General features: G+C 42.3%; 1 protein-coding gene across 3 annotated transcripts in view; it reads left to right on the top strand.

Annotated features, from left to right (window-relative positions):
- KLHL3 (kelch like family member 3) overlaps nucleotides 1-18,608 on the top strand; it is a 280,088-nt gene that overhangs the window by 143,949 nt on the left and 117,531 nt on the right. Inside the window, exon 1 of one of the 3 annotated variants that reach the window (XM_061423603.1) lies at nucleotides 7,159-9,674. The exons of the other annotated variants lie outside the window; for them this stretch is intronic. Coding sequence (XP_061279587.1) covers nucleotides 9,661-9,674 — 14 coding nt within the window. The 5' untranslated portion in view covers nucleotides 7,159-9,660. Of the gene's footprint in view, nucleotides 1-7,158; nucleotides 9,675-18,608 lie in introns of those variants that run through there. 3 annotated transcript variants of the gene reach the window in all.

Below are 18,608 nucleotides of genomic sequence, written 5' to 3'. Positions count from 1 at the left end.
AATGTTAGGGAAATGTTTACTAAGTTGTGCTCTATGAAAATGTGAAATATTAAAAATACATCATCCATCAAAAAGTGAATGGGTAAATGTAATGTGGTATATACACACAATGAAATATTTATTCAGTCATAAAAATGAATGAAATTCTGATCCATGCTAATACATGGATGGACCTCACAAACATTACGCTCAGTGAAATAAGCCAGACACAGAAGGGTATGTATTATTTTTTTGCATGTATATGAGGGATCTAGAATAGGCAAATTCATAGAGGCAGAATGTAAGATAGAGGTTACCTGGGGTTTGAGGAAGGAGGGAATGGAAAATATTGTTCGCTGGGTACAGAGTTTCTCTGGAGATAATGAAGTTCTGCAGATGGGTAGTAGTGACTGTCGCATAACACTGTGAATGTACTTAATGCCACTGAATTGTGCCATTAAAAGTGGTTGATGTGGTAAATTTTATGTATATTGTCACAATAAAAGTTATAATTGAATATGCAATAATGATATGTATTTAGTGTAATATGAGTATGTAACTATATTAAAGTAGTTGAGTTTAAACAATTGAACCTTTTAAATTTTAAAAAATTTTAAGTGAAATCATGAGAAATTGAAATTATCTAGTTGCAACTATTTACAATTATAAATAGTCTTTTTTTAATACAAATTTTAAAAACTCATTTATTTTTGGCCAGGTCTTGGTTGCTGCGTGTTGGCTTTCTCTAGTTGTGACAGGCGGGAACTATTCTCTAGTTATGGTGCAAGGGCTTCTCATTGTGGTGGCTTCTCTTGCGGAGCACATGTGTGTGCTCTTGTTGCCCGGACTTCATTAGTTGTGGCTTGAGGGCTGGAGGGTGCTGTCTCAGTAGTTGTGGTACACGGGTTTAGTTGCCCAGCAGCATGTGGAAGCTGTGAAAAAATCGTCAGTGGGATTAATTCTCTTTCTTGTGTAGAATGTTCTGTGAAGGAAGCAGATTTTTGGCCCTTTTCTAAACCATTGGTATAGTCATTAGATTTCACTTTTCTTACAAAGAGATGCACAGATTTACCAGCAGAGGGCGTAAGTTGCAGGTTGATGCTTAGAAGATGGGATTCTTAGGGGGAACCTGGAAAGACAAGTGTTTGCAATGTGCAAGCCTGTGTGAAACACTCTGCTTGCTGCTGTAGTTGGTCTGGCTTTTCTTTGACTCACTGGGGTCCAGTGGTGTGTTTCCAGCTTTCCCCAAGAGCATTCTTTGGCTTGGTGTGGTTAGCTAAGGGACCAGAAGAATGGGTAAGGACTTAATAAGAGTAGGTATTGGGAGCCTTGGATGTTAGTATCTTTTGGGGTTCAGATGCTGTTGCTCCATTTCTTCAGGTGAGGTGGAGAGAGCATGAGGCCAGGCATCTGATCATCCATACCTTGCTTGGCCACCAGCTCACTGAGTGATCTTGAGCCAGTTGCTTTCTGTCAGTCTCAGTTGGCTTATCTATAAAATGGAGGTAGTAAGATAGGGATAGTGTCCCCAAGCACAGTAGTTAATAGTGGTCTCTGAAGTCAGGCAGATTGGGTCTCAGATATCTGGGGTTGTGATCAAGTCATTTAAGTCTCAGAACCTCAGTTTCCTCATATTTATTTGTTTATTGATGTTCCATGTTTCAGTCAAGCTTGTGTTTACTGCAGTACTTTTTTAAAAAATTATTTTTGGCTGTTCTGGGTCTTCACTGCTGCATGCAGGCTTTTTCTAGTTGTGGTTAGAAGGGCTGCTCTCTAGGTATAGTGCACAGATTTCTCCTTGCAGTGGCTTCTCTTGTGGCAGAGCACGGGCTCTATAGTGTGTGGGCTTCAGTACTTGTGGCGCTCAGCCTAAGCAGTTAATGGCACATGGGCTTAGTTGCCCCTGGCATGTGGAAATCTTCCTGCACCCAGAATTGAACCTGTGTCCCCTACATTGGCAGGCGGATTCTTAACCACTGTGCCACCAGGGAAGTCCTGCTGCACTACTTCTGAAGAGACATAGTTTTTTCTTTTTACCTTTTGTCCCCGTTAACCCATTTCTTCTTCCCATAACCCCCTGCCTCTGGCAACCACTAATATGTTTTCTGTATGAGATTTTTTTAAAATAATTTTTTAAAGAGTCCAGATATAAGACAGATTGTACAGTGTTTGTCTTTCTCTAACTTATAACACTTAGCATAATGCCTATGATATCCCTCCCTGTTGTTGCAAATGGAAGCATTTTAATGTTCTTCATGGTTATATAATACTGTTCTGTGTGTGTGTGTGTGTGTGTGTGTGTGTGTGTGTGTGTATCTTCTTTATCCATTCATCCATCAATGGACACAAGTTGTTTCCATACCTTGGCTGTTGTAAATAATGCTGCAGTGAACAATGGGGTACATACATCTTTTTGAGTTAGTGTTTTCATTTTCCTCAGATACATGCCCGGAAGTGGAATTATTGTATCATATGGTAGTTGAATTTTCAAGTTTTTGAGAAACCTCAGTACTGTTTTCCACAGTGGCTACCCCAGTTTAAATTCCCACCAGCAGTGTACAAGGGTTCCCCTTTTTCCACCTTCTTGCCAACATTTGTTGTTTCTTGTCTTTTTGATATAGCCTTTCTGACGTATCTCACTGTGGTTTTGATTTGCATTTCCATAATGATCCATGGTTTCCATGATATTGAACGTCTTTTCATGTGCCTGTTGGTACCCGTATGTTTTTATTTGGAAAAATGTCTATATTCATATGTACTGCCCATTTTGAAATCAGATTTTTTTGCTCTTGAGTTATGTGAATTCTTTATGTATTTTTCATATTAACCTCTTATCAGATACATGATTTTGAATCTTTTCTCCCATTTCATAAGTTGCCATTTCATTTTAGGTTGTTTCCTTTGCTTTGCAGAAGCTTTTTAGTTTGATGCCATCTCACTTGTTTATTTTTGCTTTTGTTACCTTTGCGTTTTCCCCAGCATGTATTTTTGGTTCCTTTGTTGTAAATTAATTGACCATTTATGTGTGAGTTTATTTCTGGGCTCTGTGTTCTATTCCATTATCTGCCAGAATCATACTGTTTCAGTTGATAATATCTGATCATGTGCTGTGCTGTGCTTAGTTGCTTCAGTTGCATCCCACTCTTTGAGACCCCATTGACTGTAGCCTGCCAGGCTCCTCTGTCCATGGAATTCTCCAGGCAGGAATACTGGAGTGGGTTGCCATGCCCTCTTCCAGGGGATCTTCCCAACCCAGGGACTGCACCCAGGTCTCCTGCGTTGCAGGTGGATTTTTTACCCTCTGAGCCACCAGGGATAGCTAATCATACTGTTTTAATTGATATCGCTTTGTAATAAAGTTTGAAATCAAGGCGTATGATGATGCAGCTTTGTTCTTATTTCTCAAGATGGCTTTGGATGTTTTTTTTTTTAGTTCCATACACATTTTAGGATTATTCTATTTCTGTGAAAATGCCATTGAAATTTTGATAGAGTTTATAAAATCTGTGGATTGTTTTGAGTAGTATGAACATTTTAACAATATTGATTCTTCCAGTCCATGAGGATGGAATATGTTTCCATTCATTTGTATCTTCTCCAGTTTCTTTCATTAATGTAGTTTTCAATATATAGGTCTTTAATCTCCTTGATTATATTTATTCCTAGGTAATGGGGATTTTTTTTTTTTGGATGCAGTTATAAATGTGGTATTTTTCTTTATTTCTCTTTCTTATACTTAATTTTTAGCATATAGAAACACAGTAGACTTTTTTGTATTGATTTTTATATCCTCTTAACTTCACTGAATTTATTAGTTTTAACAGGAGAGAACTCTACTAAACTCATTTTATGGAGCCAGCATTAACCTGTTACCAAAACAAGGATGCCACCAGAAAAAAAATTGTAGACCAGTATCCCCAATCAACATAGATGCAAGAGTTGTCAACAAAATATTAACAGCAATATTATTGCTGAATGCAGAAATACATTTAAAGGATCATTGGCATAATCAAGTGAGATTTATTCCAGGTTTCAATATCAGCAAATCAATCATTGTGGAAGAGCAAATCAACAAAATGAAGGGTAAAAATCATATGATCATCTCAATAGAAGCGGGAAAAGCATTTGACAAAATTCATCATCTGTTTATGTTGATAACTCTGAACAGAGTGAGTGTAGAGAGATTGTAACTCGGGACAATAAAAGCCATATGTGTCAAGTCCACAGCTAACGTACTCAAAGGTGAGATCACAGACAAGACAAAGATGCCCACTCTCGCAACCTTTATTTGACATAGTATTGGAAGTCCTAGCCAAAGCAGTTAGGCAAGAAAAAGAAGTAAAAAGCATCTGAATTAGAAAGGAAGAAGTAAAACTACCATTATTTGCAGGTGATATTATATATATTAATGGAAAACTCTAAAGGTTCAATCAAAAAACTATCAGAGCTAATAAAATTAAGTAAAGTTGGCAGGATCCAAAGTCAACATACAAAAATATGTTGCATTTATGTGTACCTCAAATTTAAAACAGGGATAATAGTTGCTTTACACAGGGTTATTGGGAGGATTAAATGAGAGGGCTACATGTAAAGTCTTGAATACAGAGTCTGCTGCTGCTGCTAAGTCGCTTCAGTCGTGTCCGACCCTGTGCGGCCCCATAGACAGCAGCCCACCAGGCTCCTCTGTCCCTGGGATTCTCCAGGCAAGAATACAGAGTCTGGCCCAGAGTAAAAGGTCAAGGGATGGGAGCTGTTATTACTGTTCAGTGGATGTTTTATCTTAAGTCCAAGGAGTTGAGGGACATGAAGAACTTTGTAAGCTTTAAAGTGCAACATAACATGCCACAGGTGATTACTGTCTTGAATATGTTCAGGGCACGGGTTCTTCTCCCTCACAGGAGGAGTCCTGAGGGAAGCCAGGCATCTCTGGATAAGACTCTGTTCTCTTTACCTTTTGACTTTTTTGGACCTTGAGTTCCTTTTCATTTTCTGCCTGGCTTGCTGTGCTGGGGGCTTGCTAAGCAGCTACAGGAAGAGTCTACTCATAAAGTAGTCAGGAATCTGAGGGGAAGTTTTGGTGATACAGGTGTGGGTGGGCCTTAATTTAACTTTAGTGTTGCCTGGTCCTTGGTGACCTGTTGGTAATAGCGACCACTGAATAACTCCAGGAGAGGCCCTGGGCTATGCTTCCTGGCACAAGGTACCCTGTCTGACTTCTCGACCTCAAAACTAAGGACTCACAGAGCTATAGTTTGGTAGCATTGGCATAGGTAATGCAAATTATAGCTGCTAATGGTTACTCAGTGCTTATTACAGTCCCGGCTCTCTGCTAAGTGCTTGATAGCCTTGAAACCTAACAACCCTGGGGGGTAGGTACTATTATTATCCATTATTATCTTCTTTCTGCAGATGAGGAAATTTAGACTTGTACCTTGCTAAGGGTTATATTTCTGGTAAGTATATTCAGAGCCTGGTCTGACTGATTCTAATGGCCTGAGTTCTTTTCTTTGTGGGCTTTCCATTTAGCTGTGCATTAGTGTCACCTATGAAGTTCGCTGGCCACCTCATGCAAAGAGTTGACTCATTGGAAAAGACCCTGATTCTGGGAGGGTTTGGGGGCAGGAGGAGAAGGGGACGACAGAGGATGAGATGGCTGGATGGCATCACGGACTCGATGGACATGAGTTTGGGTAAACTCCGGGAGTTGATAATGGACAGGGAGGCCTGGCGTGCTGCAATTCATGGGGTTGCAAAGAGTCGGACACGACTGAGCGACTGAACTGAACTGATGAAGTTTGCTGAAATTCCTGCTCCTTTGGTCCCAGTTCTATAGATGTGTGGTGTAGCCTGGTACTGTGGTATTTTTCTTTTTCCCAGGTTTATTGAGGTATAATTGACAAAATTCACCTCCTTCAGTGTTTAGTTTGATAAAATGTAGTAGTTGTATGCAATTGTATCATCACAGTCAAGATATGGAGCACTACCATAAGCCTAGAAAGTTTCCTTATGTCTTTTGATCCCCTGATGCCTATACTTTCAACCAGATGGCTTTGATGCACATGTATGTATTCTGGTGCCTGCAGTTGTGAGGAACTGAGGCTTTGAAAGTGAAAGTGAAGTCACTCAGTCATGCCTGACTCTTTGCCCACCCCATGGCTGTAGCCTACCAGGCTCCTCTGCCCATGGGATTTTCTGGGCAAGAGTGAGGCTCTGAAGAAGGAGGATAAAAGCAAGAAAAGAAGGAAAAAACACTTAGAAGGAAGACTGATGGGCCGTGCTTACTGCCTCCAGGTAAGCTGTGCTATACAGGCTCCCAGTGGATAGATAGAGTGTGGAAAAAAGAACTCTCTAGACCAAACCTACTTATAAAGTTTCTTCTCCTCACATGATTTTTTTCCTCAGCCACACAGAGCTGGAAGGTTCTGAACAAAGTTGATGTACATGGTTGGGTAAATGGTTCTGGAATGGAGAGGTGGGGACTGTTGGCAGGCTATGGGAGAAGCTTTGGGTATGGGGAGGAGGCCCAGCAAGGAGGTGAGACCCTACTGCTGGAAGTTCCAAACATGGGACCTCTTCCTCCAGGAAGGCACTACTTTGGTTCCTTTGGCTTTCCTCTATTGCAAGAATCTAATAGTGACTCTCCTTAATCTGAAATCCAGTTAGGACAGTTGGCCTTGAGCAAGCAGTTTCAGCCTGTGGCCCAGAGAAGGCTTGGATAATAAAGTGGAAAGTGTAAAGTATAGCACTGATAGTAGAGGGGCTTCTGATGGCAACTTTGTGCCAGGAGTCTGGAGACTTTGATTCTTGGTTCAGCTCTGACCCTGGCTTTGCCTTTCTTTTCTTGATGCCCTTCTCCGAGAAGTCTGTTCAGCGTCTCTCTCATGGATAGAGTGGAGGATAATGTGCAGGTGAGAGCAGTATGGCTTCAACATATGCATTGTGGTGACGTTGGTTAGCACTGCAAAAGTAGGTTGCAAGGAAATTGTGTAAAGATTTTATACTGGCTCTCAAGAGTTGTAATATATTGAGACCTGAAATATGCTTGGTCCTTTAGTATTTACTTTTCTGATCTTCAAAAAATTTCTCTCTGGTTTGTTTCATGTGACACTCGCCACCCACCCGCCCCCCCCCCCCCCCGACCCTTTCCTATATGGTGAGGTTGTAACTAGGGGTATGAAGTTGTGAGAGACTTATCTTAGTCTCATATCCCTTTTATGAATCATCCACTCGTCTTCCTGGTTGATGTCTGCACTCTGGCATGGATTCTGGGATTCATATTCCTTATTTGTGATGTTAAATTTCTGGTCCCTATGATTCACCTCAAGAGGAAATATCTGGAGCAGAGCCACAAGGCTGATTAGAAGAGGAAGGGGCAGAGGGAGAAAGATAGGAGGGGTATTGTTGTGAAAGGAAGAAGTAGTGATACAGGGCTGTAGGGTGTAAATAAAATCTCCTGAGCCCCTTCTCACTTGAGAAAGAATGAGTTGGGTAGTGGTCTAATGGCCTTATTTAAGAGGACTTTGTGATGTCAGAGGTGGGGAGTAATCTTTGAGAGTAACATGCTAGCCAGTTTGAGTTCAGGAGGCTGTGTAAAGTTTAAGTTATTCCTAGTTTCTGTTACCTCAGTGTCTGGCTTCCCTCATTATGGTCTCAAGTCTTTCTGGCAGTGAAGAAATTTAACAGGTCAAAATTACAACTATAATAGGTTTACTAAGTATCCCTCATGGAGAAGGCAATGGCACCCCACTCCAGTACTCTTGCCTGGAAAATCCATGGATGGAGGAGCCTGGTAGGCTGCAGTCCATGGGGTCGCTAAGAATCGGGAACGACTGAGCGACTTCACTTTCACTTTTCACTTTCATGCATTAGAGAAGGAAATGGCAACCCACTCCAGTGTTCTTGCCTGGAGAATCCCAGGGATGGGAAGCCTGGTGGGCTGCTATCTCTGGGGTCGCACAGAGTCGGACATGACTGAAGCGACTTAGCAGCAGCAGTAGCAGCAGCAAGTATCCCTCATACTTTCACATACTTCATATTATCTTCCTTAAATCCCCCTCAAAACTTTACAGTCAAGTAAAAATTTCTTCTTAAACAATCTTACAGGCTAACGAGAAGGAAAATGGAACATTTAAGACATTTTTAGAGTCATGTGATTTTAGAGCTGAAAGGGACTCTAGAGTTTGACCCTACGTTATGGATGAGGGGCTGAGGTCGAGAGTAGGGAAAATACTTACTGAAAGTCACTCAGCTAGTGGTAGGTAATATGGGTCCTGAAAAGCAGAGACGTGACACAGAGGATTCCAAGAATAGAGATGCTCACATGTGGTCTTTCTGAGGCATCAAGGAAGTTTCTTAACCCATTTTTGTGGCTAAGCTTCCCAGGTTGGCTCAGTGGTAAAGAATCCTCCTGCCAGTGCAGGAGCTTCATGAGATGTGGGTTTGATCCCTAAGTTGGGAAGATCCCCTGGAGGAGGAAATGTCAATCCACTGTAGTATTCTTGCTTGGATAATCGCATGGACAGAGGAGCCTGGTGGGCTACAGCCCATAGGGTTGCAGAGTCGGATACAACTGACGGGGACTGAACACGCAAACACCAGTGGCTGATTGCCCCAATTATGCCCCTTGACTGTGGCTATGAGGTACAGACCAGCCTCTAGCATGCCCCCTACATTACGTTTTCACATAGGTGGGTCAGAATTGAGGCTTGAAAGGCAATTGGAGATGCCAGGGTGTGAGAGGTCTTTGACTGGAGATGGGGGATTTAGTTGGAGACTGACTGCTTGGAGCTACAGCTTAAGTCAGATTTTAACATAAGAGACTTTAGGAAGGTGTTTTAGGGTTGTGCTATGGACTTATGGTCTTTCTTTATGGCCTGGGGAAATAAATGCATGTGGTCCCATTGTGATGGCTTTACTGCAGTTTAGCCTCTTGCAGTCAAATAGTATTTGTTTCAGTTCCCTTTTTCTTACTTCTTTCTGTATTCTTCTCGGTTCCATCAGGCTCTTTTACCCTAACTTCTCTTCATCTATCAGACTCTGAGAGCTGCTGTAGAGTTTGGGAGGAGGAATTGGAAAATGAGCTGTGACCTACAAGTCAATTTCCCCAGGTGGATAAAGTCCACTGGAAGCCACAGAGGGGCCTCCTCATTCCAGCAATCTGGCCAGGCTGACAGACTCACAGCCTATGCGGGCAGGGGAGGAGGAGGGGACCAATATTTCTCGGGCTAGTGAGGAACTGCCCAAGTCTTTTCAGTCTAGGCAGAGGAGGCAGGAGGTACTGGGGTCGGCTGGTCGCCTGGGGATGCCTGGGCAGATGTGGAAGCGGCTGGAAAGGTGGCCTTGCACTTGGGTTGCTGTTGCTGCGCTGTTCCTAGGAGACGGAGGAGCAGCAAGCCTGCGGGGGAGGGGGAGCAAGTGGGTTGCTGCTTTTAGCAGCTGAAAGGGCTGCAGGGAGCTCTGGGTAAGACGTTTTCTGCTGCTGCTGATTCTGCGGTAGAAGCTGCCGAGAGTAAGTCAGAGGAAGGAGGATCGAGAGGGAGGTGGCTTCATTTGCAGCCATGCTGAATCACTGCTGCTGATCAGATCTCCTGCTGGTTGGCTGGGAGAACCGAGCAGAACAGAGCTAGGATCCTCCGGTACAGGCACAGCTCAGCAGCTGCCACCCCAGCTGGGCCTCACACAATGGACGGGGAAAGGTATGTATGTGTGTATAAGTGTGTGTGTATGTGTGTTTGTGTATGTATACACGCACTCACGCTGCAGCCACCAGCTTTTGTATTGACGTTGGTTAGACAGGGTTGGAAGACCTGGTCACTGATGGATCCCAGCCGGCGGCAGAGTCAGACCAGGGAAACCCCTTTCCCCAGAGATCTGGCTTCTGCAGAGACAGGTCTGGGTTTGCAGGGCAGTGGAGCACCCTGAAAGAAGTGACTTCCTGACTGGTGTTTGGGAAGAGTTTCAGCATGGGCTGTATCAGGCTGTTTCAAGGAGGCATTTCCCTTTCCTGGCTACTTTCCCCGGGGTGTTTTTTCTTTGGTGGGTGTTTTTTCATGTCATAGCAGGGCTGGCCTGGCATAGAGTACTTGCTCAAGTTGTCAACAAGCATGCCAAGCTGATGTCTTTCCTAAAAGTGTGTGTATGTGTGTGTTTGTATACCTGTATGCACACACAAGTTCAAGTAAGAAGGAGAGAAATCCATTCAGGTGACACTTGCTCGGAACTTTCCATTTGCATTGAAAAGTTTCCTAATGATAGTGGAAGTTATATTCTTTAGAGAAACTGTTGCTCCTTTCATCAGGGGTTTATGAAATAGAAATTACCAGAAGGGAATTTCAGTACTTCTGTTGAGCTGGATCTAACTAGCGAGAGATTTTTTTCCTGGCAGTCCCATGCATTTTAATACATTTTAAGGCTGTTATCTGAGGCTCTGATTCGTTAATTGTGAAGGTGCTGAGTGTGGTGCAGGGGCGGGACACTTCTCTGTGTGCCAAAACGTCTCTTCTTCATTCTGTGAGTCTGCAGCTGGTGGAGAATGAGGCTTGCCTTTTCCTTGAGGTGAGAAGACTAAGAGCCAGTGGACCCCTGAGGGAGGAGGGCTGGTGCTCTGAGTTGCCAGTTTGATTCAGGTGGTGACCAGCTGGTTAAAGGGTAACAGGTCAACTAAGTCAGCAATGCCTAGAGTGTACCTCAATAAACAATTTCTTTGGCATGGATTGTCCCCAGTCTTACATCTCATGGGGGCAAATGATGTCATTAAACCTCTCTAAACCCCATTAGGACTGGCAGGATTGCATAGTGTCCTCTTGTCTGAAGAGGCCCCCAGGGGCTGTCTCTCTTGACGTAACTCCTGGGAAGAGAACTGGGACTTTTTAGACTGAATGTACTGCTGGTTGAGTGTCTCTCCTTGAGTGTCCTTTGCAACAGGAGCTTAGTGTTGGATTCTGTGTAGCCCCCTGGGTGACAGAGCATTTGAAAGCCTGCTTCCTTAGGGCAGAAGTGTACAGTGTCCTCACCTTCTCTTATTGGTCTAGTAGCTAACAGAGGGCAGGGGTGATATGAATGGAGGTTTAGAGATTCTAGATCAAGCCTGTTTGCTTATATATTAGGACTGAAAGGTCCATTTGAGACTAGCAACAGTAGATCAGAACACTGCTTCCCAAGCATTTTGGGGTACTTACTATGTTCTCAGTTTTATGTTCCAAAATGTAATGAGCCCTGGCCTCCTAGGAGCTCTCTTGTTCTTCAGCACTCTGGTGCCTTTCACCTGGGATGGCTGAGGTCTTTGGCATTGCAACCTCTAGTTTTTACACGTGTTCTTTTGCTTTCCTTCTATCAAAAGCAGAGAAATCCAAACCTTGCAGCTTCCAGTGTTCACCAGGTCACCGAGCTCACTACCTTTTGTTCCCACTCTAAGACCAGCTTACCCTGCCAGGCATTCAAGTCTTCTGAAATCTGGCTCCAGTCTCCATTCCTACTGCTCACTCATATACCCCTACTGAGAGATCTATGGGTCTCTCTTGTGATTGCTCATCCTGTGCACTACTACATCCAGACTCAGATCCTTAGCTTCCAGAGTTTCTTTCGCCTGGAATGCCTTTTGCTTTCACTTTTCCAAAAGTTATTCATCTATCAAGGCTGTTTTAAAATTCCACTTTGTCTTGGAAACTTAAGCTCTTCTGGTTCTGGCAGATGTTCTTCCTAATTTCATTACTTCTAGTTTGAATCTCATAGTTGGGTACTGAATAACAGGCCCACCCACAAGATGTTTTTGTGCTTTTGTTTCATATATCTTGTAAGTTCCCATAGTGGGGGATAGGTCCTCAAGGACAAGAATGTTGCTTGTACCTCTGAATACTCCACATTATCTACAGTGTGGCTGGACACATAGTAGGTATTAGATAATTATTTGCGGATTAGCTGACTTTTGTGAGAAGCTCCAGTAACTAAAAATTGCCTCTCCAAGAGGCTATTGAAACCTCTGGCCAGTAGGTTCATCCTTGGCTATCAGCCTTATTATCTCAGCATGGGTAATTGACCCCATGGAATGCTTTGAGGTAGGGGAGAAAAGGAGGAAGTAGGCTTCTTTCACAAGTTCCCTGGGAAACTTGGGGCCAGAGAAACTGGGTGACTGGCCTAGGATCACATGTCAGACCTCCGGAGACTGGAGGGATCCTAAGTCTTGTTCTACATTTAACCTGCTAAAGCTTAATTGGGGCTGTTTTTAAGCATTAAGAATTTTCAGCCAAGAGATTTCTAATGAACAATTTTCTTTCTTTGCCATGAGGTTTTGAAAATAACTTCTACCTTAAAAGGCTATTAATTAAAACATGGGCTTAGGGGTAACATAGAGTTTGCGGTGAATCTATTTCATAAACTTGACCTTGAGTGTGTCACATTTTTTCAGAATTAATATTTCTTTTTGATGTAGAGAGACAGTATCCATATCTCATAGAGTTGTTGTGAAGATCAAAGGAGGCAATATAGATAAAGCACCTAGTAAGTTTTTCTGGCACAGAGTAAGTTTTCAGTAAATGGTAGTTGCTATTATTGTTAGTGTTCATCTATTACCCTGCTGTGCTCCATGATTTGTTCTTGGATACTAACCAAGGCTTATTTCAAGGCCTTCATATATTTATAATCCAAAGCAGATTTTGTGGGACCATTCCCATGAGAAAATTAAGAGGCTATCAGGTCATCATCTTGCATCCATCTGAACTGTCTCCTCACAGTGAGATACCACATAGGGCTTAGCACTTCGTCTTGTAGGGTTCATCAACACTTGTGTGTGTGTGTGTGTGCACACGTGTGTGCTCAGTCCTGTCAGACTCTGATTCCTATGGATTTGTAACCCACAAGACACCTGGAATTTTCCAAGCAAGACTACTGCAGTGGATTGCCATTCCCTATTCCAGGGCATCTTCCTGACCCAGGAATTGAACTCGAGTCTCTTGCATCTCCTGCATTGGCAGGCAGGTTCATTACCACTGTGCCACCTAGGAAGCCTTACCTTAGTCCTCTTTTTTATAGACACCCTGAGGCTTCAGATGCCTTGGTGGTTTGGAGCCATGACATCACTACAGTGACAAATTGTGTGTGTGTGTGTGTAGAACACATTGAAAATGACAGTAGCTTGGCTACTGGGATTTCATTTAAGTTCTAGAAATTAGCCTTGTGGATGGATTACAGTAAATTCCCAACTTATATGAGGTATCTAGAATGGTCAAATTCATAGAGACAAAAAGTAGACTGGTTGCCAGGGTCTGGGGAGAGGGAGAAATGCTTAATGGGCATGGAGTTTTAATTTAGGGAAATGAAAAAGTTCTGGAAATAGATGGTTGCACAAGAACATATACATACTTAAAGCCTCTGAACTATATTCTTAAAAGGGTAAATTTCAAGTTACATGTATTTTACCACAGTTAAAAAAAATTCCAGGCATAGTCTCTGGGATATTCACAAGAATTGCAGAGAACCACAACTTTTAGAAGAAGCATCACAAAAGGGGGATGTTGGCTGTCCATTTTTATTAAAATTGTGGTGGTTTTATTTATCAGAAGCATCAGGATGCCTCTTATTGCAAGGGGCATTGTGTGCCCAACACTGTGCCTTGAATTTATGAGAGCAGTCCTAAGAGAGAGAATGGCTCATCCTTATGGAGGACAGCCTGCTCCTAGAACCCTGAGAGCTTATTTTTCCATCCTTGATCAGGAACAGATCTTATTAAAACAAAAACAAAAACATGATGTAGGCAGCTAAGTCTCTCCAAACGCTGAGTTTACAACACCCGGTGTATCCCTGGAAAGACCCAGGGAAGAGCAAGTGTTCAGCGCCCCAGGCTTTCTCTTCCTCTCAACCCTCTCCCACCCATAGAAGGCATGGGTGGAAACTTCTGTAGAAATTTTTGGGCATCACTGCCGCCTGAAGCATATGTGCATTTCAACCATGATAATTGAAACCAAACTTTCCATTTTGGAAATAATTTTTGGTGAAGCAAGGTTTTCAACTGCAAGAAAACAAAGTCAGTTGGAAGAAACCTCTTGATTTCCCCATACCCAGATTTGAGCTTTTAGGTTTTTGCTGCTTGCTAGGTTTTATATTGTTAAGACACATCTATACAAGAACATTTCGGGGTAAGTTTTCTAAGGCAAGTATTTTATTTGATGAAATTTGCCATCATAGAATTGACCTAATTTTTTTTTTTTTTCAATTTCTGGATAAACCTTGAAACTAGGTTAGACTGAAAAGAGCATTGATGCACTGTGTAAAAAATAACTTGAACATGTTTTGTTCTTAAATTTTTTTCTCTATCAAGTTCAGTGGTGGTCAAGTTACAAATCTGTAACTTTTTATAATTTAAAAGGGTTTTCAGACTCTCAGCCCTGCTTTCATGGACTTTTCTTTTTAACTTGTGAGAGTCTATTGTAAACTCTATCAAAACCACACACATGGAAGAGTTCAGCTCTCCTATTCAAACCTAATAGAAGTTTGGCTTCCAAAAGGCCACATAATGAGGGCTGTGTTTTCTTTCAGTCTTTCTCTCCCCTTGTTTCATTCTGTCTGTCTGAACTCATGTTTTTCTTATATTTTGCATTTTTACCCAGCCTGCTGAAGTGATTGCCTTCTTGGTTTGGAAGGAAGCTATTTGTGAATTGGACTGTTAGGAATGTGATTAGTAACATACCTGTTCTTGAACTGGTTTATGAAAGAGCACATTACAAGAATGGCAGCAGCTGCTGACTAGCTTTGATGCATCATGGCAGGCTTGTCTGAGTTCTGTCCAATTAATAATATTAACTCCAGTACATACTGTAGTTCCCCACAATCAGTGAAGTGAAATAGTGCCATGGCACAGGTCCTAGGGGATTCAGTCTTTTTCATTGGCTTAGTTTGGCCACACCAAGAAGAACCTCAGGGAGTGGATCATAAGGATTGAGTCTTCCTTGGCCTGTTGGGCTGTGTACATTATCCCAAGACAGTGGACATTGCTATGAAGATCATAGGCCCTGGAGTGAATTAGACATGGGTCTGGAGTGTCAGTTCTCCACTTAGTAGTTATGTGGGATTTCTGGACAAGTTTTATCTCAGTGCCTGAGGAGGTTATACTTTATAGGGTTGTTCTGAAGATAAAATGAGATAGTAGAGGTAAAGTAAGCTTTCAGTAAACGGTTAACTGTTACTACCCAGGAACCATAGCTTACTGATGCATTATCTTCCCTGGGTCCATGTGGCCTGTTGCGGGGAATCAACTGATGCTTAAACTGAGGTGGCCCAAGTGAAAAAGTAGGAGAATATGGAGCTCTGTAGCAGTCTGTGTGTGGGGGTGTTCCTTGAGGACAGGGCGGCACTATCACACCCTGAGTCCTGTTACTTGGGTATCTTCAAGTGCCAGGTCGTTCATTCATCCAGATGCAGAAATCTCAATTGGGTCATTTTGGCCTTGAACTTTAGGATTGAGAAATATGCTAGTTCTCCCAGAACTAGTTTACCCAGAGCCCGGTAGGTTCCAAAATTTTCTCTTGTCCTTTGCTGCCCAGACCTGAAGAAGTGGAGTCATGCTGATGAACTCATCATGAGAAACTGAGGTACAACAGTCGGAGTGTCATTTTATTAATTTGTGATGAAAAGTATTACTGGCACAGTGTTCCTGAGGGCCTGCTACCACACTTTCTTGCTTCCTAAAGGAAAGCCACAGGGGAAGCCAACTTGATCAAGAGGCCGCATTTGGGAGCTGGGGACTGAGTAAGGTCATTTGAGTGTTTATAGGCTTCAAGTTCCACAGCAGGGATCTGACATGAGGCTGAACCTAATGATTATCTGATGATTAAATAATTTCTTCCATAGTGTGGGGTGAGCTGGACCAAGAGCTTTCTCAGCCTGATTCTTGTTTTTCAATTTCCCTTTCTAAAGGAAATTTTCTTACCTTTTTTTTTTTAAAGGACATTTTCTTTATTGAGGGATTTTAATGCATTCGGCATAGCCTTCCTCCAACTCACAGAGTTGTGTTGACCCCCGTAGGTGACTTTGCCTCTCTTTATTCTGTCTCATTTATAGTTTGACCATCATGCGTTTGGACTCTATCAGTGTGGCCCATGCTGCCTGAACTTTATTTGCATCTCTTGAAGACTTTCAGCAGGGATGCAGTTCTTAACTCTCAACAGTGTTTCTTAGACTCCCCTTTCCTCTCCTCTCCATTCTCTCACACCCTGGATGCTCCAGAGTTCCTCATTTGGCAGATTCCCCAAACACATCTGGACAGTTAGATGCTCAGAGGTTTCTATTTCTCCTGCTTTGCTGACATGCATGCTATTGTCCTTTCTATTCATTGCCTGGATTTTTCTTAGTAATGGAAAGAGCCTAAGAACTAATGCAACAGGCAGTAACTCTTCTTGCTTTCTTCTTCTCTAGAGGAGTGTGACTTTCTCTTCTACCCCTGCCCACCCCGCTTCCTGTCAAGAGCTTCCTGATTCTGTATCACCAATGCAGGAAACTAGTTTGGCTAAGAAAGCTCCTCCCCTCCCCCTACCACCTCCTTTGGGGAAGGACAGAGAGGGAAGTTGAGAGGGATAAAGCTATAATTATTTTAGAGGATATGAGAAAAGATGGGATAGTTGGTAGTTATACCTCATTTACTTGTCCGTCCATTCAGTTACTCAATAATAATTTACTGAGTACCTGCCATGTGCCATAGGCTGATAATATAGAGGGAAATAAGATACCATCCTGGTTCTTATGGAGCTCAAAATCTAGGGTGGGCAGTGGTATGCAAGAACCAGCATTCACCCACTTGCTAGAGCTGCTTGCTAAATTTTTAAGAATTTTGTGAGTCAGTCATTTAAATACAGCCCTTATTTTAAAAATTATGTGATTTACTAATAAATTATATTAAAGACATAGTAAAGACTCATCTCTTCCTAATTATTTTACTAATGGGCTTCCTTGGTGGCTCAGATAGTAAAGAATCTGCCTGCAAAGTGGGAGACCGTCAGCAAGAGGTCTGAGGGTTGATGAAAATGAGCTAGACATAGGGGACAATGGGTGGGGATAGGGCAAAAGAACTTGGTATATTTAGGCAATTGTGAATATTTTAGTACTTGAGTAACAAAAAGTCTTCAGGACAGCAATGAAATGAGGAAGCACCAGGCTGGGTCTCTGAGATTTCTTCTGTATGCAGTGAGGAACCAGTGAGAGGTTTCACATAGGACGTGCCATGCACACTGACATTCTGTAAAGATCATTCCGAAGTCTTTGAGGAGGAAGTTACTGTAGTAACCAACCCAGGTAAGATCCTGATGGCCTGGACTGAAGTCGTGGCAGTGACTAGGGAATGGGGTAGAGAGACATTAAAGGACCTAGGACTGATGGGACTTGTGGTAGTATGTGAAGTGAGAGAGGGAGGGAAGAAGACATCCAATGATATCCCAACTTCTGCCTTGCGTAGGTGAGTGGGTAGTTGGGTATGACTCTGAGACAGAGAGTACAGAAAGATGAGCAAGCTTCAGAGAAGGTGGGGAGCATCAGTTTAGTATAAGTTACTATGAAAAATCTAAGTTGGGGAGTCAGTTCAGATACTAGATATATAGATCTGGACTTTAGAGGAGAGGGGAGGGTAGGAGAAAAGGCTGTGGGAGGTGGCATGCCATGAAAGAGGGCCTAATGTTTACAGTTTATGTATTTTTGTTTATAACTCATAACTATTATAAGATTTTATGTGTATTAATTTATAGTTTAATTTTGAAGACCAACTTTCATTTTTAAGATTGTTAGGGTTGGGGGCAGTGTTTGGGGCAGACCATCCCCACTCTGCTCTACTGTCCACCACCCACAGGGACAAAGTGGAGGGTTTTCAGATCAGATTTCATTGATGGTAAATAGCCACAGTTATCAAGACAGTATGGTACTGGCACAAAGACAGAAACATAGATCAATGGAACAAAATAGAAAGCCCAGAGATAAATCCACGCACATATGGACACCTTATCTTTGACAAAGGAGGCAAGACTATACAATGGATTAAAGACAATCTCTTTAACAAGTGGTGCTGGGAAATCTGGTCAACCACTTGTAAAAGAATGAAACTAGACCACTTTCTAACACCATACACAAAAATAAACTCAAAATGGATTAAAGATCTCAACGTAAGACCAGAAACTATAAAACTCCTAGAGGAGAACATAGGCAAAACACTCTCCGACATACATCACAGCAGGATCCTCTATGACCCACCTCCCAGAATATTGGAAATAAAAGCAAAAATAAACAAATGGGACCTAATTAACCTTAAAAGCTTCTGCACATCAAAGGAAACTATTAGCAAGGTGAAAAGACAGCCTTCAGAATGGGAGAAAATAATAGCAAATGAAGCAACTGACAAACAACTAATCTCAAAAATATACAAGCAACTCCTACAGCTCAACTCCAGAAAAATAAATGACCCAATCAAAAAATGGGCCAAAGAACTAAATAGACATTTCTCCAAAGAAGACGTACAGATGGCTAACAAACACATGAAAAGATGCTCAACATCACTCATTATCAGAGAAATGCAAATCAAAACCACTATGAGGTACCATTTCACACCAGTCAGAATGGCTGCGATCCAAAAGTCTACAAATAATAAATGCTGGAGAGGG

This window comes from Bos javanicus, chromosome 7 (assembly GCF_032452875.1).
Source record: "Bos javanicus breed banteng chromosome 7, ARS-OSU_banteng_1.0, whole genome shotgun sequence".
Classification (NCBI taxonomy): domain Eukaryota; kingdom Metazoa; phylum Chordata; class Mammalia; order Artiodactyla; family Bovidae; genus Bos; species Bos javanicus.
Note: the sequence above shows the minus strand (reverse complement) of the source record. Positions and strands in the feature narration are given on the sequence as shown.